Source organism: Dendrobium catenatum, unplaced genomic scaffold (genome assembly GCF_001605985.2).
Source record: "Dendrobium catenatum unplaced genomic scaffold, ASM160598v2 fragScaff_scaffold_186, whole genome shotgun sequence".
Lineage (NCBI taxonomy): Eukaryota > Viridiplantae > Streptophyta > Magnoliopsida > Asparagales > Orchidaceae > Dendrobium > Dendrobium catenatum.
The window spans coordinates 18,772-31,065 of record NW_021318648.1 but is presented as its reverse complement, the minus strand read 5'-3'; the positions used below and the strand labels follow the sequence as shown (position 1 = coordinate 31,065).

General features: G+C 36.3%; 1 protein-coding gene across 1 annotated transcript; it reads left to right on the top strand.

Annotated features, from left to right (window-relative positions):
• Positions 1-4,006: 4,006 nt before the first annotated feature.
• LOC110096294 (plasmodesmata-located protein 3) lies at positions 4,007-6,754 on the top strand. The gene is made up of 3 exons (XM_020822166.2): positions 4,007-4,947; positions 5,615-5,722; positions 6,382-6,754. The coding sequence occupies exons 1-3, from the start codon at positions 4,131-4,133 to the stop codon at positions 6,387-6,389; spliced, it is 933 nt and encodes a 310-aa protein (XP_020677825.1). The 5' UTR covers positions 4,007-4,130; the 3' UTR covers positions 6,390-6,754.
• The last annotated feature ends 5,540 nt before the right edge of the window (positions 6,755-12,294 follow it).

The window sequence follows — 12,294 nt, the reverse complement described above, 5'->3', positions numbered from 1 at the left end:
TGGCCTACTTCAATTTTTATTTTAGCCTAAGTTTTGGCTATCAAATTTCTTCTAAAAACATCTAAAAAAGAAAAAAAGTTGAAGAATGTTGAATTGCTTGTTCGATTGGGAAAGTTATTTCTTTTAGTCTCTCTGCCCGTGTTCGAACATACTAACTCTTAATCGAGCTGTGATTAATGATAAACTTCGAGCGTACTAACTCCTAATCACACAATGTCAAATGAGTCATGAATATTATTGTTATCATCAAATATATCAAAACTTAAATTAGTTTAATTTAATAATATTGAGTTATATGGGATGAAGCTAGTTAAAAAAAACACTATATAAGATATTATAAGTAGATATTATGGTAGACATATTTGAGCTTCTAATTGTTGATGAATGGACAATTCTTGTTATATTTGTCGCTCGGCTCGTATGCAGCATATAAAAGAGCGTGATAAGTACATATTAGTGTACTTTCATTTCATGTTACATAAACTTGTTTTATTGCACGTGCACAAAATGCAAATTGCTAGAATTAAAATAAAATCATTATAACATGGATAAAATTGTTGTATCAAGATTCCCTGGCCATGCTCAGTTGGTGGAATCCACACATACTTCTCTAAGAATTCTGCCATCCCATTGAAAGATGTCCACTGCTCACATGCACGTAAACACGAGAAATAATTCTGAGCGGACACTGGACGGTCCGAAGGCTAACTAGAACGCATCACGTCACTCAGTACAAAGCGATATTGAGCAAAAAAGTGATGTGACACTTTCTAGTTGGTCTCTGGATGCATGGGAGGTTTTATTTGGTCCGGTGAACGTACGTAGAGCTACGTTCGGCCGGCACTGAGATCGTGCCACGTAGCAGGCACAAAATGAGAAATACCTAGCAAATACCGAGCAATACCAACAATAACGAGAAATATCATTATGTGGAGACAAAATACCGAGCAATACCGAGTAATACCAAAAAAAACTGAGTTTTTTCTAGAAAAACTCGGTATTTTGGTATTACTCGGTATTGCTCGATATTGGTCTTCACAGAGCAGTATTTCTCGTTATTGTCAAGCAATACCTAGCAAATACCGAGCAAAAACCGAGTAACTCAGTGATGACCGAATGTAGAGCTACATCCGGTCAGAGGACCTAATAAAAGTTCCTTCCGGAGTCTGCACATAATAATTTTTCCTTAAACACACACTTTTCTCTCCCCATAAAAATGATCTCAAGGACTATCATTAGGAACACAAAGGAAAACATTTCAAAGGCATTTTAGGAGAAATGGTAGCTCAATTGGATGGATGAAAAAAAAAATCACATTAATTGTATATATAATAATAGTGCAGATGGTAAACTGAATGTTCACCTAAATAACCAGCTTGAATAATTACTTAATTAAAACAAATTCATTATTACTGAATAGTCATTTGAATAGTCGGAACAGTCAGATAATTAATACAACTTCATTATTTAATGGTCAGCTGAATACTAACATTATTAATCTAAATAATAAAATTAATGCATATGGTAAATCAAATAGTCACTTGAATAGTTAACTTGAATAATTATGTAATTAATACAAATTTATCAACGAATATCCATTTGAATAGTTGGAAATAATTACATTGACAAATATTTAAAGATCTATAATTAAATTAGTGCATATGGTAACTATAATGTTTTTCTCTATGAAATTATCAATCTTGATTGTCACTTAGGTTTTGTTTGGGACAACTTTCTTGCTATTTTTTTAAGTAACTTTTTAGTACAAAAGTTTATTGAACTAAAATTCTTGTACTAAAAAGCTGTTTAAAAAGTAGTAAGAAAGTTGTCCAAAATGAAGCCTTATATGTATAAAATTAGGGGAGTCAATATTTGACACGATGTGAAAACTCAACACGAAAATTCCAGGTTGGACCCGATACGATTTCGAAACGGGCCGGGTTCGGGTTGACCCGAAAACCCAAAATCAATCTGATTTAACCCGTTTGAAAAAAACACGTGTCACCTCGAGGCCCATCTCGTCTTGTTCAATCATGTCATGTCACCTCCAATCGCGTCGCGTCCCGGTTCAAGTTGACGCTGCCGCTGTCGGTGATGACATGATGCTGCCGACACCGACCTAACGACCTACCGGAGCCACTGCGCTGCCAACGTTGCAAGTGACAATGTTGTCATGATGACATGACCACATGGATTAACTATTGAGTCGCTGACGACCATTCATGTTGTTACAGCGCCGTGAAGAATCGTGGATAAGCCCTGACTGCCGGCGTCGTGCAGACTCATGCATGAGCCCGTTAATCAGAACGCTACAGCGGGGCGTGTTGGGTCAACCCAGCAACCCGCGCAGGTCTGGTCCAGGTTAAAATACATGATCCGTTCGCAATAACGAGTTTGATCAATTAGTATCGTGTCAGTTCCAAGTTCGACCCAAATCCGACTTGTGACCCGAATTTGACATCCCTAGATAAAATAAGATATTGAAAGTTGCAATATATAATTCCTCTTCAATTTTAAACATGATGTAATTGCTCTTCACCACATGCTCAAAAGGGGATGTCTTGCCATATTGTCAATGATTTTTTAAATCAAAAAGCTAGTCATTAAGACTTATCATTTTTCTCTCTCTAGAATCCATGTGAGATTAGTCCAAAACCCATGTGAGATTAGAGAATATAAATTATTTAGAGTTTTTGCAAACCTATATACAAAACAAATCAATCAAAATGTTATAATAAACTATAGATTAACCACTCACGTGTTTGTTCTCTAATGAAAATAGATCACCAAACTTTAATTAAATGATTAGTGATTAATAATACTAAAATAAAAGCCACCAAAATTCTCAAAATTGAAGTAATTTTTAAAATTACATTATTTTGAGTGTAAAATTTCTTAGAATTGAAATTTTTGTTACTATATTTTTGCTCAGAAATTTTTTGCCTACATTCATACTTGATTAAATTAATTTAAAATTATACCAAAATTAAATTATTTTTGGGAATCATACAAATTATTAGAAAAACATTTTCTGAATTTAAATTTCGTTTGGGACAGATTTTTTTATTGTTTTTAAATTAGCTTTTTAATAAAAAAAATTTAAATTTAAATTTGTTGTATTAAAAAATTATTTTAAAAAAATATTAAGAAATCTACCACAAACGAAGCTTTAATCTTCTTGCTTGGGTCTCATCTCATGAGAAATGAGGGGTTTATTTATAGATTTTATGGAGTGACATAGCTTGTAAATAGGTGTGAGATCAGGGGCAAATATGGAGTGGTCGAATGGACGTTTGATATTGATCCCTTGATCGTGCACTGTTCGTCAGACATTTGAAGGTCTTAATGATGTCGGAATTTAGTGATCTTGGGCTCATTGGATTCGTCTCGCCAAGCCGTTCGATTTGATTATAAGCTCGTTAAAATCGAAGACCGTTTGATAACTCAAATTGCAGTATGAACTTTCCAACATTACTTTGGGTGCTTTCATTTGGGCTCATTTGGGCTCGGATTGAGTTGAATTTGGTGTCGTTGGGTTCGTATTTCCGAGACGCTCAGTTTGACAATAAGTTTGCTGAAATCAGAGTTCAGATGATTCCGAATTTAATTTTTAAAGTTTCCTGGTTGATTTTGCCTCGAGATTCGTGCCCGATCAAGATAATTTTTTGATGATATATCAAATCAAACTCAATTCAATACATTTCAGCACATAATTCTAGAGAGATTATTTTGTGTGGTGTCGGAGCATGTCTGGAGATCAATCACGACGCACCACATCATCAAATGCATTATGCATTAGATGACGTGGTGCGTCTAAATTGATGTCCAGATGCCGCACATAATAATTTTTCCTAATTCTAAATTTTCAAATAAATGAGGTTATTACTACCGTTGCAAAGAAAATTAGAAAAAAAAAAACTGAAAAACTGAAGGTCTATTATCTTCCTATCTTTCATTGAATAACATAATATGAACAAGGTGAGCAAAAAGTTGGCAAAAAGAAAAAGGCTGTGGAGAGAGAAACGAGTAATTGAAAAGAGGAGAGAGTAGGCATGGAGAAGGAGAATCACAGCTAGATAGAGAGAGAAAGACTGAAGCGAAGAGGCGGTGGGGAGAGAGAAAAACCCTAGATGGGCATTTCCAAGCCCCCCTCTCTCCCAATTTCTGCCCCACAACCGATTCTCCTATTCCCGACGGTTCTCCTCAGTCTCGTATCGCTACTTGCCGGCGCCTCCGCCGCCAACATCTACGATCTCATATATAAGGGCTGCGCAAACCAGCAATTTCCCGGCGGTGGCGCCGGCGGAGCACAGCAGACCCTTGCCTCTCTATCCTCTACCATTATCTCTCAATCGGCGGCCTCCAAGTTCTACAAAACCACCACCTCATCCTCCTCCGGCCAACCAATCTTTGGTCTCTTCCAATGCCGCGGCGATCTCAGCTCCTCCGACTGCGCCGCTTGCGTTGCGAAAGCCGTTCAGATGTGGAGCTCTCTCTGCGGAGCTACGGTGGCCGCGCGCATCCAGCTTGCTGGCTGCTACTCGCTCTACGAGATCTCTGGATTTCCGCAGGTGTCGGGCACACAGATGCTTTACAAGACCTGCGGTTCTGGTGGGGGTGGTGGGGAGGGATTTGAGGAGAAGAGGGACACCGCTCTCTCGAGCTTGGAGAACGGGGTGACTGGCGGCGGAGGATTCTTCGCCACTAGTTACCAATCGGTCTACGCCATGGCGCAGTGTGAGGGAGATCTCTCTTCAGCTGACTGCGGCGAGTGTGTCCAGCAAGCGGTGCAGAAGTCGCAAGTCGAGTGCGGGGGGGCTAGCTCCGGCCAGGTTTATCTTGATAAGTGCTACATTAGTTACAACTACTACCCCAACGGAGTTCCCCACGGCGGCGGGAGTGGCGGCGGCGGCGGCGGCGGCGGGGGTGGAGACAGCGTTGGAGGAGGTAGGTATTCATGATGATTTTCAGTACTTTATAAGCAAGTTTTCTTTTGATCTACGATCTGGATATCTATTTAGAATTTGGATTTTCTGACACTTCCGAAGTGATGAAACTAGCAAGTTTAATTAGATGCACTTTATACCTACTTCCTCTAATCATCAAGTTTGATTGTGAAATTGGATTTGGATTGTTCTTCGAATCTTATACTTTCTGTTCTTTCCATTTGCATTTGGTCTAGCTGTCCTCGATTATTTTGTATGGATTTCAAAAAATTACTGAACTTTCTTTTTTTAACTTTTCCTCTTCTGTAAATTTCTTTTATCGACTTCCATATCACATATTTCATATCAAACTTGCAATCCAATCAATGATAGTTTATATGTCATTTTTCACGTGAGAGTATAATCTTCTTATATGGCTCGCTTTCTTGCAGTTTTTTAATAGGGTGATTAGGTGGGCAACTACCCCTTCACAAATTAGGAAAGGAGTAGTTTATAGGCACATCTAAATCTTCTTAAAAAATGAAAAAAAAAAAAAATTGATTCCACAGCATCCTTCCTGATTTCCATCAAATTCTAATGAATTGCAGACAAGTTATTTAAATTTACACAATTTTCTTCCTCCATGGAAATTTGAAGCTCTCTCCTTTTTCCGGTTGCCTTTGAATCAGGTCAGCAAACAGGGAAGACAGTAGCCATTGTAGTGGGAGGGGCTGCAGCTCTTGGATTCCTGGTCATCTGCCTTCTATTTGCCAGAAATCTAATGAAAAAGAAAGATGGTAAGCTTTTATGAAAGCACTAAGCTGATGCTCAGATAGAGATTCTTCTGTTTATACCCTGCTTGATGTCGCTGTTACCAGATGATAAATCATTAAAAGCCTGATTTGATTTTGTATTAATTAATGCTTTACTATTCAAATAGATCCATCCCATATCTAAGTAGGTACCACATCAATTTCTCCTTTTAAGTACTGATGCAATTTTTTCTTAAACAAACAAAAAGAAAAATTAAATTCCTCACAACATTTCTCCTATCCTTCAATTTTTCTGCCCGCAAACAAACTGTTTTCATAAGCTAATTCACCCAAACTTACGTGTTTCACTTAAAAATAGGATTTTTCAGTAAAAAAGAAGTTGCTTATGAAATAATTTCTCTCTTTCTATGTTTAAGGCTTCGTTTGGGACTGCTTTCTTCCTGTTTCTTAAAGCGGCTTTCTACTAAAAAAATAGAAAGCTGCTTTGAGAAGCAGTAAGAAAGCGACCCAAAGAAGCTAAGTAAGAATCTTCTTTTTGGGTATGTGATGGAGGGTTAGTTTTGCAGGAAATATGAAGAAAAAGGTTGAACTTTGCAAGTTTATTTCTGATCTATGTTAATAAACTTGTAGTGATTCAGTATAAACTGTAAGTTTAAGGCTTTCTGATTCGTAGTTTTTTGCAGATTATTGAAGCTATTGGTGCTGATAAGTGGGGGAAAATCGCAATTTGAAGAGAGAATGAATGTTTTGTGGGAGACAGAGATGAATTTTTGGCCTTTTCCTCAAGCCATGTGGAGTTTGTCTACCCACCATCAGAATTGGGACCAGGTGGTGAGAGTGAGGGGGAGGAAGGTAGGGAGGATAAGAAGAGGAAATTATATTTTGTTCTCTCTCCAGTTTGAGCTCACTGTTGAAGATGCTCTATGTTTCATATAAATTTCTCTCTTTTTAATGAGAGGAAAATGGATAGTCCTGAATATTGATGGATTTTTTTTTTGGAATTAAAGAGGTTTTTCTTTAGATAATTAGTTTGTAATGTGTGTTGGACCTTCTTGATGGTTAAGAGCCTGAGTTTTTGAATGGTGGAACCACACCACCTTGCTTGTTTCAGCAACACAGAAATTCTGAAGTTATTTTTTAGGGACCTCTCTCCATATCTCTTCTTTAGTGTATGATTTAGTATAATATGCATTTGATATACTAGCATGTAATGCATGTTGCTCTAGTTTTAGTAGTGAATTATGGCTTTGTTTGGAATAGTTTTTGTTTATGCTTCTTAAAGTAGTTTTTTAGTCTAAAAAAATTCTAAAAAATTTCTTGAACTAGAAATTTTTTGTACTATAAAGCTCTGTTAAAAAGCAATGAGAAAGCTATCCCAAAGAAATCATAAATTTATAAAAAAATTATTCTGTGCGAATGTCGAACATCGTTCGAAAACCAATCAGATTGCGTTGCGTCATCCTGTATTCGATGTCGAGGATCAGTACCGCTGACGTGGCACATTCTAGTTGGTCTCCAGGCGGTGTTCTACGTCCGGTCTCCGCACATAATAATTTCTCTAAATTTATATACTTGCATTTTATCATGCTTAACAATGGAGAGAGAGATATTCGTAGGGTTGATAAAGAGTGAAAATAGGGGTGGTAGCGGCGGTGATGGTGATGATTTTGGTGAAAGTAAAAAAGATTAAGAGGCTAATGATGTGGAGAATGAGGTATAATTAAGTAATTCAGCTTTCATTCAACTTAATCATTTTGCTTAAAAATATGATATGAAATATATTTAAAATATATTAGGATTTTATTATTGAATTTGTTTATTTTTTTGCACTTATTTTTTATTCTTTGTCCATTTTTAAAATTATTTTATCATTTTGTTTTAACAACTGTTGAAATTATAATAGACTACACTGTATGATAAATGAGTTGACTTGTGATTCTCATCAACTCATAGAATTGAGCTTAACCTCAAGTTCTAAGTTGATTAATTAATTTTAACTCACAATCTAAGAAAAATTCTTAATATATTGGCACCAAGAGAGAGATATTAGTGGGAAGAGTAAGCTAATTAATAATCTCATGTGATTGTATGTTTCATATATTCCTTATATATTAACTCAACTACTAAATTATTATAGATTGTGAGTTAAGAAGGTGAGATAATAACATCAAATCTTTATCCCGTTATGTGGAGTCCGCTACATGAATCCTTTTTCTCCATTGTGTTCAGTTAAAAGTTAAATTCTAATTTAAATCTAATAAAGAAAAATCATTTCTAATATTTTCTAACCAAGTCTTTTTATGCCTATTTCTATCATTCTTAACATAAGCAAATCTAATACATCTACTTTCCTATCTGGGTCAGTGGAAGGCCGCCGTTTTATGTGGCCAAACAACTTAAGGCGACTCTCTATAATCTTATCTTCCACTGGAGCAACTCTAACCTTTTCACGTATATGCTCATTCTGTATTATGTCTCTAAGAGTTAAGAAAGCGAGAATTACTTTAAATTTATTGATGGCCTGTGAAGATGCGTATGTAGAAGTGACTCAATTTTATTTATAAGAAGGTAGTTATTTTGAGGAAAGAATTAAATATGGGCTCTTATAGTCTTATGTGCTTAAAAATATTTGAAGATTTTTGTTTTATAATTATGTAAAATAAATAAAATGTTTTAAATGTGATGAAAAAAAAAATTAACAATATCCAATTACAAAGCACATAATTTATTTTCATAAAAAATTGTAAAATAAATAAATAAATAATGTTTTCCTTCAAAGTATAATATGATAAAGAGTGCAATTCAATCAAATGGCCCTCTTGTTTTCATTGTACATTTTTTTAACAAAACCAAAATTTTATTCAATAAAAAAAAGTTTACACCAAGAAATACCAACAGCCGGTGGTACAAGACATTAAGATTAAAAAAAAAAACAATCAGATATAGAAGGATACATAGCGAAGAGGGACTCATTAGAGAGGTCCCCACACCAAACTTGCAGCCAAACACGGACCATCCTAAGGTGCCAGTAAGGGATCAGGGTCGAGAGATCACCAAGCAAAAGAACGAGGCACCCAGGTTGCCAACCAGCCCAGCCAGCAAGGGGATAGGGGACCTCCTCATCATCGTCCAACACCATTCAAAATCCACAGAAACACCAAAAACCAACTATTTCTGTTTGCCTTTATTTTTATGCTTTTTACCACCCACATTTAGAGAACCATGATTGATAGAATGATCCACTAATTCCTCCTCAAAATTCGGATCCAATTCCTCAAAAGAAAAGTAATCCTCCAAAATCAACCAATCAGTTTGAAACAAGAAATCATTTTTCCCAGACTTAGTCATATGAGATTTCATATCAACATTAGACATAGCTGAAATAGGAACATTTACAAAGTTATCATTGGCCTTAAAGCCATCATTAAGAGTAGAGCCCAAAAGATCATGAACCTACCTAATCAGCACCAAGTTAACAGAGGAGGAAACAACCTCAGGACTCACTACAGCCATCCAAAGGGAAATGACATTATCACTAAGTTTCCTACAAGTCGAAACAGGAGAACCATAAGGCACACCCTCCTCAGCCAGAACACATGGGGCACAGACATTATCCTCACAAAATAAAACAGGTTTAGAATTTAAACCACAATTCAAGACAACAGCTTCACTCGCACATAACTGTGGGGCCAGAGCAGCAGGAGCTACCCCCTCTAAAACCACAACAGAGTCAAGTTGGACTAAAGGCAAATTAGCAATATTAGGATTAACATCCGCAGAGGTCACATCATTCTCAACATTAAGCTCAGGAAGATCTACATCTAAAGGACCAACAACCACCTCATTCACAGACCCCCCCACCACGAAATAATTAAAGCGGGGTTCACAGAAACCTCAATAGGAGCTTTTTTAGAATAGGGCAATTCAGCAGAGATCGGGACAACAGGAGTAGGATGACAATTTCCAACAACATGCCCGATACTACGAAAAGAAGCACAAAATTGTGGGAATTCATCCATATCAACTTATTGGACATAGTCGAGCTTCTCCGAGTCTAACCAAACATTATAAGGGTAGGATTTAGTGATATCCAGCTCCACTAAAACACAAGATAAAGACGGCCTAGAACTCATAGAAGTGGCTGCATCAATATTTAATGGTTTGCCAAATAGAGAGGTTAAACCATAAAGAATGTGGGGAGAAAAGAGATGAGGGCGCAGTTGCGAAAAAGAGACCCAAATCGGGATGACCGGCAACTCAACACCGGCATTAACAAGGGGAGACCACTTGGTAAGCTTAATGTAGCAATTATAAACCAAATACAATATATGGCAGAAAACCCGACAATAATTAATGTCATTTGTAAGCTTGATGAGAACATGTGATGGATCCAGTAAGGTGACCGAAACCTTCCCATTTAGCTTGAGGTTGAAAAAATCTACGAATGGTATCAAGAGATGATGGTTTGGTAGAAAAAAATCAACCAAAGAGAATTGAGAAGGAACAGTCAAAGCCTGAATTTCCTGATTAGACCAAAGGGAAGGCAAACCACAAAAAGGGGATGTCCTAAGCTCAGGAAATTCATTAACAGAAGAAGAACCCAGAAGAACATCCAAAAACGAACGCGAAGAAGACGAACCCCCTAAAAAACCAGTGTCGCAAAGCTTCGACGTCATCCCGGCACACGCCGGAAGAAAAAGATATAACCAACAAACAAAAGCGAACCAGAAAAGAAAAGAAAACTTCCCTGGATAAGCAATGAAAGCAACCCACCGGAGAGTGTTCCAGCAACCGCGAAGGAAAAGCTAGGGTAAAGCCCTAGTGGATTGGCCGAAACGAAAGTGTGAGAGGATTTATGTTCTTATGCCTAATGACTAGTATATGGTATTTCATTATACATTGACTCCAAATAAGAAAAAAATATTAGGGCACCACAGATGGGCTTAACCTACCTTAGCTGAGGCCATCATCTCATTAATTAGTCATGTTCATAATTAACTAATGAATTCACTAAGGAGTTTTTTGGGTTGATAAAAAAATAGTATATTAAAAATATTTTTGATTTATTTGATCGAATACACTAAAAAATCAGGATTATAATTTTTTTTGGTTTAGTTTGAAGTAAGGAAATACAAAGTAAAGTAGCAATTTATTTAGATAGTTGATTGAAGGTGGCCGGCGACGATGGTGGTTAGTGTGTCGGCGGTGGCGGAGACTAGTGGTGGTAGTGACGGTAACGAAAGACCAACACATTACTTTTTAAAAAAATTGTGTATAATACTAAAAATTGAATTTGTGCATATAGTGGTGGTTAAAACTATAGGGTCTTGCCTAGGTGAGAAGATTCCACTATACTAGAGTGAGTTACAAAGCTTGGCTTGTCTTTTAACTTGGATTCAGTCAAATTATAATAGTTTGGAGAGTTGGTTGAACTTTGTATAGGTACTCAGGAGCGTGTATTGACCTTGGTCAGATGATGGAAGCTCAAAGTCTAGTAACAACGGTTGTAAGAATATCCCACAGGTGTTGGTGGCCGTGCAGAGATCCGATGGCGATCGGGATGAGGTTTGGTGACGGTCAGGCAGAGGTTTATCATCAATTGGTGGCCAAGTAGTGGTTCGACTACGATCGACCTAATAGAGGTATGGCGGTGGTAGTGATGCCATAATCTAATTTGGAATTTTTTTTTTATCTTTTAATGTATACAATCAGATCTATCTAATTTTTTTTATCAATCGAAATAGTAGCATAAATAAAACTATCAATCAAAACATCAATATATATATTTGTATTCATTTTCAAAAAAATCATATACACTAATCAGGAGCTTTACAATTGTACAACAACTACGTTATCATAAGTACAAAAGAATAGCTAAAGCAATAAAAAAGAAACAAAACCCAAGGAATCATGGTCAATCTCACACTCCTGATCTTCTGTCTTCATCTGAAAATATTTAACCACATATAATGAGCTCACAAGTCTAACAAGCAACCAAATCTTATAATTGAACTCAACACAAGGCAAAGAAGCAATATACATGCCATCAGTCAAATTATAATAGTAGCATTCACATGATCATAGGGTAATACAATAGAGAAATCGGTAAAGTAGTACGTGTCAAATCACTAAAGTAATATTTATATCAATATTATAATCAATACATAAATCATATAAAAGCATCAAATCAAAACATATGTAAAGACTTTTGAATTAATGTCAATGCTGTAAAATTATATAGAAATAACTATATATGTATATCACATGCTAAAAAAATATCATATCAGTATCAACTCGGTGTGGCTAGTGTATCAGTGCACATGCACAATATATATCATGTGATCAATATTTTAATAAAGTTAGAACATTAGTAACATCAGCATCATTGGTGAAAATATAGTAAAGCGTATAATAGCAGTGATTCAGTAGCATGCATTTTAATAAATATATTAAACAAGTAACAATCCTGACTATAGCGATGTTTTTCTAGTATCATTGCCAGTATTAGTAACCCGTTGGCTAAGTAAACAGAGTTGTTACTCTTTGCACGTTGGCACGGTAATAATTCATTATAACTCCCAATCAATATAGCGTGA

What these genes read in the sequence shown, in the direction of transcription:
- LOC110096294 (XM_020822166.2), top strand. Translation starts at nt 4,131, where the DNA reads ATGGGCATTTCCAAGCCCCCCTCTCTCCCAATTTCTGCCCCACAACCG. An exon ending in TGGAGACAGCGTTGGAGGAG is followed by an intron (nt 4,948 to 5,614) that starts GTAGGTATTCAT and finishes CCTTTGAATCAG; the next exon opens with GTCAGCAAACAGGGAAGACA.